The sequence below is a fragment of the Hypanus sabinus genome, chromosome 31 (genome assembly GCF_030144855.1).
Source record: "Hypanus sabinus isolate sHypSab1 chromosome 31, sHypSab1.hap1, whole genome shotgun sequence".
NCBI lineage: Eukaryota > Metazoa > Chordata > Chondrichthyes > Myliobatiformes > Dasyatidae > Hypanus > Hypanus sabinus.
The window spans coordinates 24,337,008-24,356,814 of NC_082736.1; the positions used below are offsets into that span (position 1 = coordinate 24,337,008).

Below are 19,807 nucleotides of genomic sequence, written 5' to 3' on the forward strand. Positions count from 1 at the left end.
CGGAATATAAAGTGTTGTTCCTCCAACCTGAATGTGGCCTCATCACGGCAGTAGAGGAGGCCATGGATAGACATATCAGAATAGGAATGGGAAGTGGAATTAAAATGGATTGCCACTGGAGATCCTAATTTTTCTGGTGAAGTGGGCTTCCAATCTACGTCGGGTCTCACCGATATACAGGATGCCACAACAGCAGCACCAGACATGGTAGATCACCCCGACAGACTCACGGGTGAAGTGTCACCTCACCTGGAAGGACAGTTTAGAGCCCTGAACGGTAGTGAGGGAGGAAGTGTAGCTCCGCTCGCAAAGATAATTGCCAGGAGGGAGATCAGTGGGAATGGACGAATGGACAAGGGAGTTGCGAAGGGAGCAATCCCAGCGGAAAGCAGAAAAGTGGGGGGGAGGAGGGAAAGTGGGATCCTGTTGGAGGTGGCGGAAGGTGGAGAATTATGTGCTGGATGTGGAGGCTGCTGGGGTGGTAGGTGAGGACAAGTGGAAGAGACGTGGTTGAGGGCAGTGTTGATGGAAAACGAAGGGAAGGCCCCTTTCTTTGAAGGAGGACATCTTTGTTCTGGAATAAAAAGCCTCAACCTCAGAGCAGATGAGGTGGAGGAATTGTGAGAAGGAGATGGCACTTTCACCGGTACCAGGTTGGGAAGAGGTATAGGTCAAGCAGCTGTGAGGGTCTGTCACCTCCCTCTGGTGCTCCTCCCCCCCTTTTCTTTATTCCATGGCCTCCTGTTCTCTCCTATCAGATTCCCACTTCTCCAGTCCAGGATCTCTTTCACCAATCAACTCCCCCCATCACCTCGTGTTTCTTCCTCCACTCCCCCACCTTTTAACTCTGAATCATCTTTTTCTCTCTGGTCCTGACGAAGGGTCTCGGCCCGAAACTTGGACTACACTTTTCCATAGATGCTGCCTGGCCTGCTGAGCTCCTCCAGCGTTTCGTGTGTGTGCTTTGCTTGGATTTCCAGCATCTGCAGATTACGCCCTTGCTTTTAGATTCTAGTCCTCTAGAAATGATGCTAACGTTGCCTTAGCCTTCCTCACGACAGACTCAACCTGCAAATTAAAGTCAGGGAATCCTGCACGTGTCCCTTTGCACCTCTGCATTTAGAAAATAGCCTACACTTTTATTTCTTCTACCAACATGCATGAGCATACACTTCCCGGCACCATATTCCACAGATGCTGCTCGACTGTTTCTCCAGCATCTGCAGTCCCTAGTGATTGCTTCCCTCTGCCTCCCGAGCTACCCTTCCCCCTTGTCGATACCATTCCCCACTCCCGATGAGGGGCGTTGTGAAACGGCAGCTGTTGGATGCCTACAGAGGATCGAGAGGCTGAGTGACCTCTGTAGGTCAACAGAGACCAAATGGCCGTTGAAGAGGCCGATTGGCCTCAGTGGCATGGGGTCAAAGGACAGAGAGGCCTCCTACAGAAGGGGTTCGGGGGGGCTGATTCGACCAGCCTCAGTGGGGTGGGATTGAGAGATCTCTCTGTCCTGTGGTCGGGAGTTGGCGGTACGTGGGTCACACAGGGCAGAGGCTGGGCCGACACACAAAGCCGGCGGTTATCTCAGGACTGGCCCTCACCTCTCTTTGTTCTGATCCCCACAGCAAATCAACAACATCAGCGCCATGCTGGTGCTGGTCAAACAGGTGACAGGTCCGCAGGAGTTTGTCCTGGATCTGGAGATGGTGACCGTCAACCCGCTGATGTCCTACCAGTCGAGCTCCGTGCTGAGGTTGACCATAGATGTGGGCGCATATTCCTTCTAGGGAGAGAGAGGGGTGAGGGAGCAAGCTCCCTCTTTAACAAGACTGTTTGTGACCTACGCTCTGAACCTTGTCCCTTGTAGTTCTTTCATGGATAAACTCTGCTGAAGTCAAAGTCAAAACGCTGTAAGTTTGAAGTTAAAAGCCGTGGATGCTGGGAGTAAGAGGTGGCAGCCATTGGGCCCGTCACGTGGCTGGTTTATTATCCCTCTCAACCCCATTCTGCTGCCTTCTCCCTGTACCCTTTTGACACCCTGACTCATCTCTTTATTTGTGCCCTCTGCTCCCAGACTCCTCAATGAAACATCCCCTCATGCCCACTCTATCTAGGTCTTTCAATATTCCATAGGTTCCAATGAGACCTGTCCCCTCACGCCGTAGCTAATCAGGATTTACAGCACCATTTTACTGAGCGGAGAGACTCACGAGCCCTTGTATATAGGGTCCATTATATATGGGGGCAGGGCAAGGGGGGCGTGTAGTCAGTGTAATGCTACTAGAGCTCCAATGAGCCGGGTTCAAATGTCTGTAGAGAACGTGCACCTTCTCCTCGCAACCTCATAGTTTTCCTCCTGGTACCTCGGTTTCCTCCCACATCCCAGCCGTATGGGTTAACTGGTCACATGGGTGTAGACGGGCGGCGTGCTACCCCAATTCCATTTAATTCTCTCCAAATGTTAGTGTCGATCGTGGAAACTGTTCATGCTTAACGCCCTGAAACGTGGATTTACTCAGCTCCCCGACCTGACCTGCTGACTTCCTCCGGCGTTTTGTGGGATTTCCAGCATCTGCAGAACCTTTCGTGATTACCATATAACAATTACAGCACGGAAACAGGCCATCTCGGCCCTTCTAGTCCGTGCCGAACACTTACTCTCACCTAGTCCCACCGACCTGCACTCAGCCCATAACCCTCCATTCCTTTCCTGCCCATATACCTGTCCAATTTTACTTTAAATGACAACACCGAACCTGCCTCTACCACTTCTACTGGAAGCTCGTTCCACACAGCTACCACTCTGAGTAAAGAAATTCCCCCTCATGTTACCCCTAAACTTTTGCCCCCTAACTCTCAACTCATGTCTTGTTTGAACCTCCCCTACTCTCAATGGAAAAAGCCTATCCACATCAACTCTATCTATCCCCCTCATAATTTTAAATACCTCTATCAAATCCCCCCTCAACCTTCTACGCTCCAAAGAATAAAGACCTAACTTGTTCAAACTGTCCCTGTAACTTAGGTGCTGAAACCCAGGTAACATTCTAGTAAATCTCCTCTGTACTCTCTCTATTTTGTTGACATCTTTCCTATAATTCGGTGACCAGAACTGTACACAATACTCCAAATTCAGCCTCACCAATGCCTTGAACAATTTTAACATTACATCCCAACTCCTATACTCATTGCTCTGATTTATAAAGGCCAGCATACCAAAAGCTTTCTTCACCACCCTATCCACATGAGATTCCACCTTCAGGGAACTATGCACCATTACTCCTAGATCACTCTGTTCTACTGCCCTACCATTTACCATGTATGTCCTATTTGGATTATTCCTACCAAAATGTAGCACCTCACACTTATCAGCATTAAACTTCATTAACATTACAGTTAATGTTTTTGTTCCGAGGCCTCGCTTAACGATGGAACTTGGAATAGTTCTCCCTCCCGACCTGCCGAGACGTGTTTCAGATTTTACCTCGGGAAGATCCACAGGCAGGGAACCTTCGCCCTTACTCCCCAGGCTCGAAGGAAAGCAGGTCACAGGCCCGTCCACGCACTGAACCTTTATTTTGTTTCCTTTTAAAACAGTTCAATAGCACCAGGCTCTGCTTCACTGCCTCAGCCCCGGGCCGGGTCCAGAAACGTCCCAACTTGCTCATGGGGGACAAATTTCCGACAGGGCCAGGGGTGAGGGTGGGGGGGGAGGGGGGAAGAATGCCAGCGCAGAGCACACTGCCACTTCTATAAAATCTCACGCACAAAGCACAGACGTCACAAACAACGCACGGTAAATGTACCTCACGCACAATCCACGGGACCACATCACAGACGGGGCGACAAAGACCTCATAATGATTTCTGAATACATTAAACACTTAACACGAACAGCAACAAGCACTAACTTTGTAAATGCAAACACATCATGTAGAATAAAGCTACAGTTCCTGGTCTCCGGGCCCAGGCGGTGGTCAGCCTGGCTCTACTTCTCCCACCCTGCAACGAAGAGAGGTGGGATTGCACCTGCTCTCCCGGAACAGGAGCACTGCACGCCCTGGGTAACTTTTCCTTGGGAGAGAAGAGCAGGTTAATTCGTAACAAGGACCACGTGATGGCAAGGGCTGGGGATTGGAGAGTCAGAAACTTTGAAAACAGACAGAGGGACAAAGAGAGAGAGAGGAGACAGAGAGAGAGAGGAGACAGAGAGAGAGAGAGCAAGAGGGAGAAGGAGAGGGAGTGAGAGAAAGACGGAGAGGCAGAGAGAAACGGAGAAAGAGAGGGAGAGTGCGGAGGGGGGAAGGGGAGAAAGGGAGAGAGGGATGAAGGAGAAGGAGAGAGGAAGAGAAAGAGGGAGAAAGGGGGAGGGAGACTGGAGAGAGGGAGGAAAGGGGAGAAAAGGAGAGAGACAGAAGGGAAAAGGGATGAAAGAGATTGATAGAGACATCTGACAGATGGTTCCTGAGGGGAGAGAATGGTAACTTGGGTTGGTTGCGTATAAAACCAGCACCGGCGTTGATGGCTGTGTGAGTGTAAGGATAGCATTGTGGTTCAGAATGACGCCTTTATCGGCTGCCATTCAGAATCAAAGCCTCCATTTACTCTAAAAATCTGGTCCGCGCCCAAAATGACGCAAAGACCTTCCATTTAACTCATGATATTTTGCTTAAAAAAACATTTTTTGCTCCACCCCACTGGGGAAAACAGTGGGCTGGATCTGTCTCTAAAAACAAGGTGTCGTGACACTTCGCAGCTAAAATCTGCGACCGAGTCTCCAGCTCCTTCAGGGGCGGTTTGGTGCCCGACTCCGGGTCAAGGCAACGTCTTGAGAAAGAGGATGAGAGGCAACACGTCTGTAGATCCTGCTCACCAGGAGTTCACCGGCTTCCCTCTGGGAAATGGCTGGGGATGGGGGAGAGGGTAGGGGCAATAGGCCGAGAACTTGGTTCCATTTGATAGCAGCTCCTCGGGGTGGGTGGGGGGGGGGTCTCCCTCGACGGGTGACAGTCGGGTCCCTCCGGCAGGCCTCACAGCAGTTGCTGGCAATGATTCAGCAGAGAGGCCCCTCCGTGCAGTACAGCTGTGACACGGTCTTGCTCAGAGCTGGGCCCAGGTTCCTGTAGTGGGGGAGAAGGGCAGGGAGTGGCTTTACCACCGTACAGATCGTACCCCAACCCCCACGTCACTCTCACTTAGCGGGCAGGGTGGGCATTGTAGGGAGAGGGAGGCTGAGGGGTTTACCCCGATCAGGGTGGATTGACCTTCCCGCAGAACAGCCAGGCCCACCCTCTTCCCCCAACCCCGCCCCTCTTACACATCCCTCCCTAAACATCCATGCCAGACCCCAAAACCCAATCACTGAGCTTTGGGCCGCTGTAGAGGGGGGCAGATCGGGCAGCCGGGGGTGTGAGACCCCATGGGCAGTGTGGTCACTATGATCGAGGGTACTCACCGCTGGGTGCTGCCACACTTGATGTTAGAAAGTAACTTCTCCCGCCCCACTGCGGTTGGACATGCCTCATAGGCTTTCATCAGGCTGTCAATCAGAAGCAGAGTGTCAGTGAGTCCACCAATGGAAAGCTCAGATTACAGTCATGCAACCAATCAGAAACACTTGGCCCTGAGGCGCCTGGACAGCTCAGTCCACTGCAGCAAGTTACAACATGGGGGACTGTTCAGCCCTTCCAGTCCATGCCAGCTCCCAACGGGGAAATCCCATCAGTCCTGATCTCCCGCTGCCAACAGCATCTCAAACCACCGCTGCCTCTTCTTGCAACTTCGAACATACAACAGTACAGCACAGGAACAGACCCTTCGGCCCACAATGTCTGTACTGAACATGGTGTGGGATTAAACTATGGAGGGAATGGACAGTCAGCAATTCAAATGGAGAGTCTACAGCAGGGATACTTAACCATGAATTTGGATGGGAAAAATATTTTGACTTTATTTTCACTAACCTCTAACTGAAATTTAGCATTTCCTTCGATTATGAACATAGGCAACGAGCCCGTGTAGCATTAGCAGTGCCTGTGACTTCGTCACGAATAGAAATCACAGCTACTTTCATACCACGTTACAATTGTTACAAATATCGTTTACAGCCACTACTTCAAAATTACCGTCATTATTAGTCCTGCCGCTCGATTGAGTATGATCAGTCTCTGCAACGCAGCTGGCCACCTCTCAGGCAGCCCTGTATCGGACGTCCCACACGGTGTGTGTGGCTTCGTCAAAGAACAGCCCACAGTTTAATGTTCTTATTCAAGCTAAGCGACAACTGAAATGTCTCGTTATTTAATGGGTTAATAAAGTATTATATCACGACTGAGTTCTTAAAATATTTTGATAACTGTATCTCAATATAATTGTTTTTTTTATTTGTATATGTATTTTATTTTCTACATTTAAATATATTATTCTGAGAAAGGGTCCTTGGACTCAGGATCCAAATCAGGTTTATTATCACCAGCATTGTCGTGAAATTTGTTGTCTTCATGGCAGCAGTACAATACAAAACATAGTAATTTAAACTACCGCGAATTACCGTAAGTACAAATAGATTAAATAGTTAAATTAAATAAGCAGTGCAAAAAAGTATTGAGGTAGTGTCCAAGGGTTCAATGTCCATTCAGAAATCGGATGGCAGAGGAGAAGAAGCTGTTCCTGAATCGTTCAGTGTGTGTCTTCAGGCTCCTGTACCTCATCCCTGATGGCGGAAGGGAAGAAGCAGTTCCTGAATCGCTGAGTGTGTGTCTTCAGGCTCCTGTACCTCCTCCCTGGTGGCAGAGGGGAAGAAGCTGTTCCTGAATCGTTGAGTCTGTGCCTTCAGGCTCCTGTACCTCCTCCCTGATGGCAGAGGGGAAGAAGCTGTTCCTGAATCATTGAGTGTGTGCCTTCAGGCTCCTGTACCTCCTCCCTGATGGCAGAGGGGAAGAAGCTGTTCCTGAATCATTGAGTGTGTGCCTTCAGGCTTCTGTACCTCCTCTCTGATGGTAACAGTGAGAAGAGGGCATGTCCTGGGTGGCGGGGGTCCTTAATGATGGACGCTGCCTTTTTGAGGCACCATTCTTTGAAGATGTCCTGGATGCTACGGAGGCTAGTGCCCATGATGGAGCTGACTCAAAGCGTAAAAAGAGGTTAAGAACCGTTGGTCTAGAAGTAGGGTCCCGACCCAAAATGTTGCCTGTCCATTTCCCACCACAGATGCTGCCTGACCCCGCTGAGTTCCTCCAGCTCCTTTGAGTGTTGCCCCGGACATCCAGCATTTGCAGCCTCTTGCGTCGCTGAATTAAACTGATTCTCTTCGGTCTATCAGCCCCCTTAAATGTTACGTTTGTATCTACCCCCACCATTCACTCTCCTGTTCTACCGACACTCTCTGGGTAAAAGAAAACCTGAAAGTGCTCATCTCCCTTTATCTCCCCACCCCTGTCCTCTCACACGATGTTTCTGCCTGGGTGGTGGTGGGGGGGGGGGGGGGGTGGGGAAGATTCGATTGTAGTGCAATGGAATCTCAATCAGGGAGGAGGAACAGGAGCCTGAAGACTCAACAATTCAGAAACAGCTTCTTCCCCTCTGCCATCCAATTTCTGAATGGACATTGAACCCACGAGCACTACCTCAATACTTTTGCACTCTTTTTGCACAACTTATTTAATTTTTATATAGATCTTATTGTAATTCATAGTTTTTGCTGCCACAAAACGGGTGTCAGTGTTAATAAACCTGATTCTGATAGTGTCACAATACTGTCGCCATCTTATCTACCACTCTCCTGACAGCCTGTTCCGTGAGGAAATTGCTCCATCATGCCTACTGGGGCGTAGGCTGCCATTAGTGGCTCGCCCTAGCCCGCTGTCCTGGGCCGATCTTTCAAGCTGCCCCCAGGTGTGGCCCAATGAAGATGTTTGCTCTCGTAGGGATGAGGTCCCTGGAGTGACTGTCGGCATTTCTGTAGCTCTGGGATTTTACAGGATGGGATTGCGACCCTCACGATAACCCTCCTCCATTGGTAGCCAGACTTAGGCCCATACGTGGCAGAATAATGTAGAAACATAGAAAACCTACAGCACAATACAGGCCCTTTGGCCTAAAAAGTTGTGCCAAACATGTCCCTACCTTAGAAATTACTAGGGTTACCCATAGCCCTCTATTTTACTAAGCTCCATGTACCTATCCAAAAGTCTCTTAAAGACCCTATCGTATCCTCCTCCACCACCGTTGCCGGCAGTCCATTCCACGCACTCACTACTCACTGTGTAAAAAACTTACCCCTGACATCTCTGTATCTACTCCCCAGCACCTTAAACCTGTGCCCTCTTGTGGCAGCTATTTCAGCCCTGGGAAAAAGCCTCTGACTATCCACACGATCAATGCCTCTCATCATCTTATACACCTCTATCAGGTCACCTCTCATCCTCCGCTGCACCAAGGAGAAAAGGCCGAGTTCACTCAACCTATTCTCATAAGGCATGATCCCCAATCCAGGCAACATCCTTGTAAATCTCCTCTGCACCCTTTCTATGGTTTCCACATCTTTCCTGCAGTGAGGCGACCAGAACTGAGCACAGTACTCCAAGTGGGGTCTGATCAGGGTCCTATATAGCTGTAACATTACCTCTCGGCTCTTAAACTCAATCCCATGGTTGATGAGGGAAATGCACCATATGGCTTCTTAATCACAGGGTCAACCTGCGCAGCAGCTTTGAGTGTCCAATGGGCTCAGACTCCAAGATCCCTCTGCTCCCCCACACTGCCAAAAGTCTTGCCATTAATACTACATTCTACATTAATATTACATTTGACCTCCCAAAATAAACCACCTCACACTTAACTGGGTTGAACTCCAACTGCCACTTCTCAGTCCAGTTTTGCATCCTATCAATGTCCTGCTGTAATATAAGTTTTTATCTGCAATTTGAGAAGGATAAGGGCAGCTCGGAGGTGTCAGTGTTGCAGTTGAACAGGGGAAACTATGGAGCCATGAGGGAGGAGCTGACCAAAGTTGACTGGATGGATAGCCTAGCAGAAAAGACAGTGGAACAGCAATGGCAGGTATTCTTGGGAATAATGCACAAGGTGCAAAATCAGTTCATCCCCCAGAGAAGGAAGGATTCAAAGGGGGGAAAGGGGCCACAGTGGTTGACAAAGGAAGTCAGAGATTGCATAGCATTAAAAAAAAGGAAGTATGACAGAGCTAAGGTGAGTGGGAGGACGGATGATTGGGAAGTTTTTAAGGAACAACAGAACTTAACTAAAAAGACAATACGGGGAGAAAAAATGAGGTACAAACGCAAGCTAGCCAGGAATATAAAGGATAGCAAAAGCTTTTTTCAGTATGTGAAGAGAAAGAAGATAGTTAAGAACAATGTTGGGCCCTTGAAGAATAAATTGGGTGAAATTGTTATGGGAAACAGAGAAATGGCAGAAGAATTTAATGAGTACTTTAGATCTGTTTTCACTAAGGAAGACACAAGCAATCTCCCAGATGTATGGATAGGCCAAGGACATAGGGTAACAGAGGAAATGAAACAGATTGACATTAGGAAGGAAACGGTGATGAGAAGACTGATGGGACTGAAGGCTGATTATTATCTGAACGGTGTAGAGTTAGGTAAGGGAGAAATACCAAGAGATCTAGGAGTCCTTGTTCATCAGTCACTGAAGGTGAATGAGCAAGTGTAGCAGGCAGTGAAGAAGGCTAATGGAATGTTGGCCTTTATTACAAAGGGAATTGAGTACAAGAGCATGGAAATCCTCTTGCATTTGTACAGAGCCCTAGTGAGACCACACCTGGAGTATTGTGTACAGTTTTGGTCTCCAGGGTTAAGGAAGGACATCCTGGCTGTAGAGGAAGTGCAGCATAGATTCACGAGATTAATTCCTGGGATGTCTGGACTGTCTTACGCGGAGAGGTTAGAGGGACTGGGCTTGTACACGCTGGAATTAAGGAGATTGAGAGGGGATCTGATTGAAACATATAAGATTATTAAGGGATTGGACAAGATAGAGGCAGGAAATATGTTCCAGATGCTGGGAGAGTCCAGTACCAGAGGGCATGGTTTGAGAATAAGGGGTAGGTCATTTAGGACAGAGTTAAGGAAAAACTTCTTCTCCCAGAGAGTTGTGGGGGTCTGGAATGCACTGCCTCGGAAGGTAGTGGAGGCCAATTCTCTGGATGCTTTCAAGAAGGAGCTGGATAGATATCTTATGGATATGGGAATCAAGGGATATGGGGACAAGGCAGGAACCGGGTATTGATAGTCGTTGATCAGCCATGATCTCAAAATGACGGTGCAGGCTCGAAGGGCCGAATGGTCTACTTCTGCACCTATTGTCTATTGTCTAACAGCCCTCCATACTGTCCACAACACCCCAACCTTTGTGTCATCAGCAAATTTACTAACCCATCTCTCCACTTCCTCATCCAGGTCATTTATAAAAAATCACAAAGAGAAGGGCTCCCAGAATAGATCCCTGAGGCACACCACTGGACACCGACCTCCATGCAGAATACGACCCATCTACAACCATTCTTTCCCTTCTGTGAGCAAGCCAATTCTGGATCCACAAAGCAATGTCCCCTTGGATCCCATGCCTCCTTATTTTCTCAATAAGCCTTGCATGGGGTACCTTATCAAGTGCCTTGCTGAAATCCATATACACTACATCTACTGCTCTACCTTCATCAATGTGTTTAGTCACATCCTCAAAAAATTCAATCAGGCTCGTAAGGCACAAACTGCCTTTAACAAAGCCACACTGACTATTCCTAATCCTGCCTCTCAGGATCTTCTCCATCAACTTACCAACCGCTGAAGTAAGACTCACTGGTCTATAATTTCCTGGTCTAAGACTCACTGGTCTGTAATACTCCCTTTCTTGATTAAGGGAACAACATCTTCCCGCAGTAGCCTGGGTTAGATCTCATCCGGTCCCAGAGACTTATCTAACTTGATGCTTTCCAAAAGCTCCAGCACATCCTCTTTCTTAATATCTACATGCTCAAGTTTTTCAATCCACTGTAAGTCAACCCTACAATCAAAGATCCTTTTCCGTAGTGAATACTGAAGCAAATTATTCATTAAGTATCTCTGCTATCTCCTCCGGTTCCATGTACACTTGATAGGTCCTATTCTCTCACGTCTTATCCTCTTGCTCTTCACATACTTGTAGAACGCCTTCAGGTTTTCCTTAATCCTGTCCACCAAGGCCTTCTCATGGCTCTCCTACTTTCATTCTTAAGCTCCTTCCTGCTATCCTTATAATCTTCTAGATCTCTATCATACCTAGTTTATTGAATTTCTGTAAGCTTTTCCTTTCTTCTTGTCTACATTTTCAACAGCTTTTGTACACCATGGTTCCTGTACCCTACCATCCTTTCCCTGTCTCATTAGAACGTACCTATGCAGAACTCCATGCAAATATCCCCTGAACATTTGCCACATTTCTGCTGTACTCTTCCCTGAGAATATCTGTTCCCAATTTATGCTTCCAAGTTCCTGCCTGACTCCCCTTACTCCAATTAAATGCTTTCCTAACTTCTGTTCCTATCCCTCTCCAATGCTATGGTAAAGGAGATAGAATTGCGATCACTATCTCCAAAATGCTCTCCCACTGAGAGATCTGACACCTGACCAGGTTCATTTCCCAATATCAGATCAAGTACAGCCTCTCCTCTTGTAAGTTTATCTACATATTGTGTCAGGAAACCTTCCTGAACACACCTAACAAACTCCATCTCATCTAAACCCCTTGCTCTAGGGAGATGCCAATCGATATTTGGGAAATTAAAATCTCCCACCACAACAGCCGCATTATTATTACACGTTTCCAGAATCTGTCTCCTTATCTGCATCCTGATGTCCCTGTTACTATTGGGTGGTCTTTAAAAAAATACTCAGTCGAGTAATCCCTGTCTAAAAAACACTTGCCTGACAAACCTCATGCTTTCTCCCTCACAAGCCACTAATAAGTCATCCACGGCCTAATTCTGTCCCTGTACCCCATGTCTTACAAGAGACCACAGTTACTGGAATCTGGAGCAGTACACACAATGTTTGAGGGACTCAGCGGGCCAGGCAGTAACTGTGGAGGGAAATGGTCAGTGGATGTTTGGGCTTGACCCGGACTGAGCAGAGGGGAGAGGTGCAGGAAGAGCTGCTAGAGATGGTGCCCTGGAACCGCAAAGCCCGTCCAGTACAGTGAGCACTGGGGCATGTGGTTCAGTGCAGTTGGGAAGGAATTGGGCTTGCAAAGCTATCTGGCGGGGACAGGGAGAGAATGCCTTGCTGTGAATGGCTGGGGAGGGGGGGAGGGGGGTGTGGCCAGCAGCCTCTGTGGGGCAGGAGTTGCTCTGTCGGGGGATCCCACCCTGACTCAGTACCTGCCGTCCCTTGGATAAGCACTGCATTATTATAATAAAGAACTCCCGTTCCCAGCGGGCGATGCAGGCAGTTCACCCGGAAGTGGAAGCTTCACTGGTGACCTGGTCATGCGCACTCAAGTGTAATAAAATATTCTAACGTTTGACCAAGCCAAGCTTGTCTTTATTAAGAGCAAACATAATACAGTGTCAGAAATAGGAGATAACAGGCTATTTGGAAGAGGGTTGGGTGTCTGGAGTTACTGTTCTCTGAGAACAGGGGCTGGGATTCTGCCACAGCACCCTCAAAAGGAGACTGTGTATTGTGATTGGATAAACTCTGTTGGGAGAACTGGGGTGGGTTTTGTTAAACCTAGCTCCAAGGAATCTGTTGTAAATTATCACTGTACTGCAGGGCTGGTGGAAAAAGTTGGGATTTATTTTATAGTTCCCGGAGCAGCTTCTGTTCATACTCTTGATATTTCCTTGCCTGCATTTCCTCTCTAGTGAAACTGGCTGCTCCATCTCCAGGCTCAAGGAAATACATACAGTTTGGTTTAAGACACTGCACATTCTCTGAAAGACAGAGATATTAATGTACCAAATGCAAGCAATATACACCGTGGAAACAAATAGTAGACCAAAAAGGATCGTTAAACCACCCCGGAGACTGATTGAAAATTGCTGAGTGGCTACAGAATATAGTTATCTTTGTTGGAAAGGATAATTGTTTTTTTGCGGGTTTATTTAAAGGGGGATGATGTGTTATTATGTATGTACATAATAAGAACTTTAGACTCCAGTGGACAATGGCGGCAGTTCGCCTGGAAGCGGAAACTTCGATGGTGAGCTGGTTGGTGGAATAAAACGCCCTTGCACTTACCTATGCCAAGTTTGTCTTTATTAAGAACAAACATAACACACACCTGGCGACGGAGTCGTAGTGGTTCAGAATGGCCACGGCTTTCTCCCCACTGATCCCGTTAATCTGCATCAGCTGCTTAGCAAAGACCTCCTTCACAGTCTGCGCCTGGAAGACAGCAGAACCACCCAACAGGTATTTGTAGAGCATTTTTAAACCACAAAGGGCACCAATACTTATTTCTGAATTATTGGCACAATAGGGAGAGCTGGTGCCACAGACCTGGGTTCGATCGTGACCTTCCGGGGACTCTGCAGTTCACCTCCTGTGTATTACTTGTTTACTTTTCAAAATTCTTTTCTCACGCACGGTCTCTGTTTTTTGCCTATTCTACTGCGATATTTTTGGAGCTGCCTGTGAGAAGATGAATCTCGAGGTTGTACATGTTATACTTTGATAATAAATTGACTTTGGAACTAGTAATTCGTTATGCCTGCACTGTATTGCTACCACAAAACAACTAATTTCATGATCTAAACCAGTGATAATTGTGCAGTTAATATTTCACTAATATTTGAGTAATCTATGTATTGTTTGATCAAGCATTCTTGCTCATTTAAATAATTCATTGCAGGTTATACGTACAAATACATGAATTGCATACGTCATCGCGCCTCGCTTAAAGTAAACTCGAAGTTAGGCCTGCTTTTCAGACTTTGCATTAGTTTAATGTTTTGAAGTTACAAAGGAAAACAATAATAATCCTGATTCTGGCAGTGACCAGGTAAATTGAGCAGGGTCTAATACTGACAAGGTCCAGGTAGGCAGGGAACCTGCAGGTAACTTGGCACAGGTAAGTAGGAGGTACCCAGGTAACTGGGCAGGGTCAAGGGCTGACAGTGCCCAAGGAGATGAGCAGGGTCCAGGTAAATTGGAGATGCCCAGGTGAACAGATGGAATCAAGAGATGACATTGTAAGTCAAAGACACTTCAGGAGGGAGGGAGCTGCGGCCCTGATTGTGGCTTCAGACTGCAAGGGGAAGATTTGGGGGGGCAGTGCAGGTGCTGGTAAACAGGGGGAGGAGCAGGTGTCGCTCTGAACTGAAAAGTTAGGCGAGCTAGGGATTTTCACTTTGGAGAAGGGTATGAGGTGACTTGATGGATCTCTCGTTTGCTGCTCCCCGGAGAACGCCCGTGTCTCTCTCTCCTGCAGTGCTGTTGGAGGATGTTATTGACGCTCCAGGATTGTGATTTATGAATTGAACTGTGGTTCTCCCGGACTTTTTCAGTTTTGTGTTTTATATTCTGTGATTTTGCCAGTTCTTTCTTGTTGCGGTTGGGGCGATTTGTCTGTTTTATTTTGCACGGGGGGGGGGGGTGGGTTTGGTGTTTCAATAGGTTCAATAGGTACATTTAATACCAGAGACGTATACAATATACATCCTGAAATTCTTTTTCTTCACAAACATCCACAAAAACAGAGGAGTGCTCCAAAGAATGAATGACAGTGAAACATTAGAACCCCAAAGGCCCCCCTAGTCTGCACAATTTCTTTCACACGGGGGTGGGGCAGGTTTGATCTTCTTGTGCAATTGATGCAATTTGGTTTTTTTTGCATGTGTGTGGGGGGGGGGGAGGGTTGATGTTCTTGTGCCATTGGCACAATTTGTTTTTTTTCTACATGGTGGTGGTGCAGTTGGCACGGTTTTTTTCCTGCACCTGGGAGAAGAGGGCAGGTTTGATGTGCTTGGGCTGTTGGCATGATTTTTTTTCTGCCAATGGGGAGGCAAGTTTGATGTTTTCCTTGAATGGCTTCAATGGTTTTCTTTGTTTTGTGGCTGCCTGGAGAAGACAGATCTCAGGGTTGTATACTGCATACTTTGACAATAAGTGAACCTTGAACCTTGAAGTGTGTGAGATTATAAGGGGCATTGATCCAGGGCTCTGCAATGGCCAAAACCGGGGGAATCCTTTTAGGATGAGTGGATGTAAGTTTGGCGGGGGGAGAGTGAGAGAGAGAGGAGGGGGAGAGAGAGAGAGGGGGGAGGGGGAGTGAGTGAGAGGGGGGGAGAGAGAGGAGGGGGAGAGTGAGTGAGGGGGAGAGTGAGAGAGAGGGGAGAGAGAGAGAGGGGGAGAGTGAGAGAGAGGAGGGGAGAGTGAGTGAGAGGAGGGGAGAGTGAGTGAGAGGAGGGGAGAGTGAGTGAGAGGAGGGGGAGAGAGAGAGGAGGGGGAGAGAGAGAGGAGGGGGGAGAGAGAGATGAGGGGGAGAGAGATAGGAGGGGAGAGTGAGAGAGGAGGGGAGAGTGAGAGAGGAGGGGAGAGTGAGAGAGAGGAGGGGGAGAGAGAGAGGAGGGGGAGAGAGAGAGGAGGGGAGAGTGAGAGAGGAGGGGAGAGTGAGTGAGAGGAGGGGAGAGTGAGTGAGAGGAGGGGGAGAGAGAGAGGAGGGGAGAGTGAGAGGAGGGGAGAGTGAGAGAGGAGGGGAGAGTGAGAGAGGAGGGGAGAGTGAGAGGAGGGGGAGAGAGAGAGGAGGGGAGAGAGACGGAGGGGAGAGTGAGTGAGAGGAGGGGAGAGTGAGAGAGGAGGGGAGAGTGAGAGAGGAGGGGAGAGTGAGAGAGAGGAGTGAGAGTGTGAGAGAGGAGGGGGAGAGTGAATGAGAGAGGGGGGAGAGAGAGAGGAGGGGGAGAGTGTGAGAGAGGGGGAGAGAGTGAGAGAGAGAGGAGGGGGAGAGTGAGAGAGAGGAGGGGGAGAGAAAGAGAGAGGAGGGGGAGAGAGTGAGAGAGGGGGAGAGAGTGAGAGAGAGGGGAGAGAGTGAGAGGGGGAGAGTGAGAGAGAGGAGGGGGAGAGTGTGAGAGAGGGGGAGAGAGTGAGAGAGAGAGGAGGGGGAGAGAGTGAGAGAGAGGAGGGGGAGAGAGTGAGAGAGAGAGGAGGGGGAGAGAGTGAGAGAGGGGGAGAGAGTGAGAGAGAGAGGAGGGGGAGAGAGTGAGAGAGAGAGGGGAGAGAGTGAGAGAGAGAGGGGAGAGTGAGAGAGAGGAGGGGGTAGAGTGAGAGGGGGAAAGAGAGAGAGGGGGAGAGTGAGAGGAAAGGGAGAGAGTGAGAGAGAGGGGGAGAGTGAGTGAGAGAGAGGGGGAGTGAGTAAGAGAGAGAGAAGGGGGAGAGTGAGTGAGAGAGAGGGGGGAGTGAGGAGGGGGAGAGTGAGAGAGAGAGGAGGGGGAGAGAGAGAGGAGGGGGAGAGAGAGGAGGGGGAGAGAGAGAGGAGGGGGAGAGAGAGAGGAGGGGGAGAGAGAGAGGAGGGGGGAGAGTGAGAGGAGGGGAGAGTGAGAGGAGAGGAGAGTGAGAGGAGGGGAGAGTGAGAGGAGGGGAGAGAGAGAGGAGGGAGAGTGAGTGAGAGGAGGGGGAGAGAGAGAGGGGAGAGTGAGAGAGGAGGGGAGAGTGAGAGGAGGGGAGAGTGAGAGAGGAGGGGAGAGTGAGAGAGGAGGGGAGAGTGAGAGAGAGGAGTGAGAGTGTGAGAGAGGAGGGGGAGAGTGAATGAGAGAGGGGGGAGAGAGAGAGGAGGGGGAGAGTGTGAGAGAGGGGGAGAGAGTGAGAGAGAGAGGAGGGGGAGAGAGTGAGAGAGAGAGAGGGAGAGTGTGAGAGAGAGGGGGAGATTGAATGAGAGGGGGGAGAGAGAGGAGGGGGAGAGTGTGAGAGAGGGGGAGAGAGTGAGAGAGAGAGGAGGGGGAGAGAGTGAGAGAGAGGAGGGGGAGAGAGTGAGAGAGGGGGAGAGAGTGAGAGAGAGGAGGGGGTAGAGTGAGAGGGGGAAAGAGAGAGAGGGGGAGAGTGAGAGGAAAGGGAGAGAGTGAGAGAGAGGGGGAGAGTGAGTGAGAGAGAGGGGGGAGTGAGTGAGAGAGAGAAGGGGGAGAGTGAGTGAGAGAGAGGGGGGAGTGAGGAGGGGGAGAGTGAGAGAGAGGAGGGGAGAGAGAGAGAGGGGAGAGTGAGAGAGAGGAAGGGAGAGTGAGTGAGAGAGAGGGGGAGTGAGTGAGAGAGAGGGGGAGAGTGAGTGAGAGGAGGGGGTAGTGAGTGAGAGAGGAGGGGGTAGAGTGAGAGAGGAGGGGGTAGAGTGAGGGGAGGGGGAGTGAGTGAGAGAGGAGGGGGAGAGTGAGAGAGAGCGGAGAGAGAGAGGAGGGGAGAGTGAGAGAGGAGGGGAGAGAGAGGAGGGGAGAGAGAGAGAGGAGGGGAGAGAGAGAGAGGAGGGGAGAGAGAGAGAGGAGGGGAGAGAGAGAGGAGGGGAGAGAGAGAGAGGAAGGGGGAGAGAGAGAGGAGGAGGGAGAGTGAGAGAGAGGAGGGGGGAGAGTGAGAGAGAGGGGGAGAGTGAGAGAGAGGAGGGGGGAGAGTGAGAGAGAGGAGGGGGAGAGTGAGAGAGAGGGGAGAGTGAGTGAGAGGAGGGGAGAGTGTGAGAGGAGGGGGAGAGAGAGGAGGGGGAGAGAGAGAGGAGGGGGAGTGAGAGAGGAGGGGGAGAATGAGAGAGAGGGGAGAGTGAGTGAGAGGAGGGGAGAGTGAGTGAGTGGAGGGGAGATTGTGAGTGGAGGGGAGAGTGTGAGAGGAGGGGGAGAGAGAGAGGAGGGGGAGAGTGAGAGAGAGGGGGAGAGTGAATGAGAGGGGGGGGTAGAGTGAGTGAGAGGGGCAAAGAGAGAGAGGGAGAGAGTGAGCGAGAGAAGGGGGGAGAGTGAGTGAGAGAGAAGGGGGAGAGAGTGAGAGAGAGGGGGGAGAGAGTGAGAGAGAGGGGAGGGGGAGTGAGAGAGAGGGGGAGAGTGAGAGAGAGGGGGAGAGTGAGAGAGAGGAGTGGGTAGAGTGAGTGAGAGAGAGGGGCAAAGAGAGAGAGGGAGAGAGTGAGAGGGAGAGAGTGAGTGAGAGAAGGGGGGAGAGTGAGTGAGAGAGAGGGGGAGAGAGTGAGAGAGAGGGGGGAGAGAGTGAGAGAGAAGGGGAGAGTGAATGAGAGAGAGGGGGAGAGTGAATGAGAGAGTGTGAGAGGAGGGAGAGTGAGAGAGGGGGAGAGAGTGAGAGAGAGGAGGGGGAGAGAGTGAGAGAGGGGGAGAGAGTGAGAGAGAGGAGGGGGTAGAGTGAGAGGGGGAAAGAGAGAGAGGGGGAGAGTGAGAGGAAAGGGAGAGAGTGAGAGAGAGGGGGAGAGTGAGTGAGAGAGAGGGGGGAGGTGAGTGAGAGAGAGAAGGGGGAGAGTGAGTGAGAGAGAGGGGGGAGTGAGGAGGGGGAGAGTGAGAGAGTGGAGGGGGAGAGAGAGAGAGGGGAGAGTGAGAGAGAGGAAGGGAGAGTGAGTGAGAGAGAGGGGGAGTGAGTGAGAGAGAGGGGGAGAGTGAGTGAGAGGAGGGGGTAGTGAGTGAGAGAGGAGGGGGTAGAGTGAGAGAGGAGGGGGTAGAGTGAGGGGAGGGGGAGTGAGTGAGAGAGGAGGGGGAGAGTGAGAGAGAGCGGAGAGAGAGAGGAGGGGAGAGTGAGAGAGGAGGGGAGAGAGAGAGAGGAGGGGAGAGAGAGAGAGGAGGGAGAGAGAGGAGGGGAGAGAGAGAGAGGAAGGGGGAGAGAGAGAGGAGGAGGGAGAGTGAGAGAGAGGAGGGGGGAGAGTGAGAGAGAGGGGGAGAGTGAGAGAGAGGAGGGGGGAGAGTGAGAGAGAGGAGGGGGAGAGTGAGAGAGAGGGGAGAGTGAGTGAGAGGAGGGGGAGAGAGAGGAGGGGGAGAGAGAGAGGAGGGGGAGTGAGAGAGGAGGGGGAGAATGAGAGAGAGGGGAGAGTGAGTGAGAGGAGGGGAGAGTGAGTGAGTGGAGGGGAGATTGTGAGTGGAGGGGAGAGTGTGAGAGGAGGGGGAGAGAGAGAGGAGGGGGAGAGTGAGAGAGAGGGGGAGAGTGAGAGAGGAGGGGAGAGTGAGAGAGAGGAGGGGGAGAGAGAGAGGAGGGGGAGAGAGAGAGGAGGGGAGAGTGAGAGAGGAGGGGAGAGTGAGTGAGAGGAGGGGAGAGTGAGTGAGAGGAGGGGGAGAGAGAGAGGAGGGGAGAGTGAGAGGAGGGGAGAGTGAGAGAGGAGGGGAGAGTGAGAGAGGAGGGGAGAGTGAGAGGAGGGGGAGAGAGAGGAGGGAGAGAGACGGAGGGGAGAGTGAGTGAGAGGAGGGGAGAGTGAGAGAGGAGGGGAGAGTGAGAGAGGAGGGGAGAGTGAGAGAGAGGAGTGAGAGAGTAGAGAGAGGAGGGGAGAGGAATGAGAGAGGGGGAGAGAGAGAGGAGGGGGAGAGTGTGAGAGAGGGGGAGAGAGTGAGAGAGAGAGGAGGGGGAGAGAGTGAGAGAGAGGAGGGGGAGAGAAGAGAGAGGAGGGGGAGAGAGTGAGAGAGGGGGAGAGAGTGAGAGAGAGAGGAGGGGGACAGAGTGAGAGAGAGGGGAGAGAGTGAGAGGGGGAGAGTGAGAGAGAGGAGGGGGAGAGTGTGAGAGAGGGGGAGAGAGTGAGAGAGAGAGAGGAGGGGGAGAGAGGAGAGAGAGAGGAGGGGGAGAGAGTGAGAGAGAGAGGAGGGGGAGAGAGTGAGAGAGGGGGAGAGAGTGAGAGAGAGAGGAGGG

At 50.6% G+C, this 19,807-nt stretch overlaps 2 protein-coding genes across 6 annotated transcripts in view; one reads left to right on the forward strand and one right to left on the reverse strand.

Annotated features, from left to right (window-relative positions):
* Positions 1 to 6,329, forward strand: part of efemp2a (EGF containing fibulin extracellular matrix protein 2a) — a 31,498-nt gene extending 25,169 nt beyond the window's left edge. For both annotated transcript variants that reach the window (XM_059955196.1, XM_059955195.1), the window contains exon 11: positions 1,626 to 6,329. In XM_059955196.1, the coding sequence (XP_059811179.1) occupies positions 1,626 to 1,787 (162 nt within the window). In that variant the 3' untranslated portion in view covers positions 1,788 to 6,329. The remainder of the gene's footprint in view (positions 1 to 1,625) is intronic.
* The window catches only part of mus81 (MUS81 structure-specific endonuclease subunit), a 61,022-nt gene continuing 46,194 nt past the window's right edge, over positions 4,980 to 19,807 (reverse strand). For 3 of the 4 annotated variants that reach the window (XM_059955194.1, XM_059955191.1, XM_059955193.1), the window contains 3 exons: positions 13,296 to 13,399; positions 5,455 to 5,538; positions 4,980 to 5,119 (listed from right to left, as the gene is read on the reverse strand). In XM_059955194.1, the coding sequence (XP_059811177.1) occupies positions 5,053 to 5,119; positions 5,455 to 5,538; positions 13,296 to 13,399 (255 nt within the window). In that variant the 3' untranslated portion in view covers positions 4,980 to 5,052. Of the gene's footprint in view, positions 5,120 to 5,454; positions 5,539 to 13,295; positions 13,400 to 19,807 lie in introns of those variants that run through there. The other variant, XR_009508814.1, reaches the window with a different exon arrangement.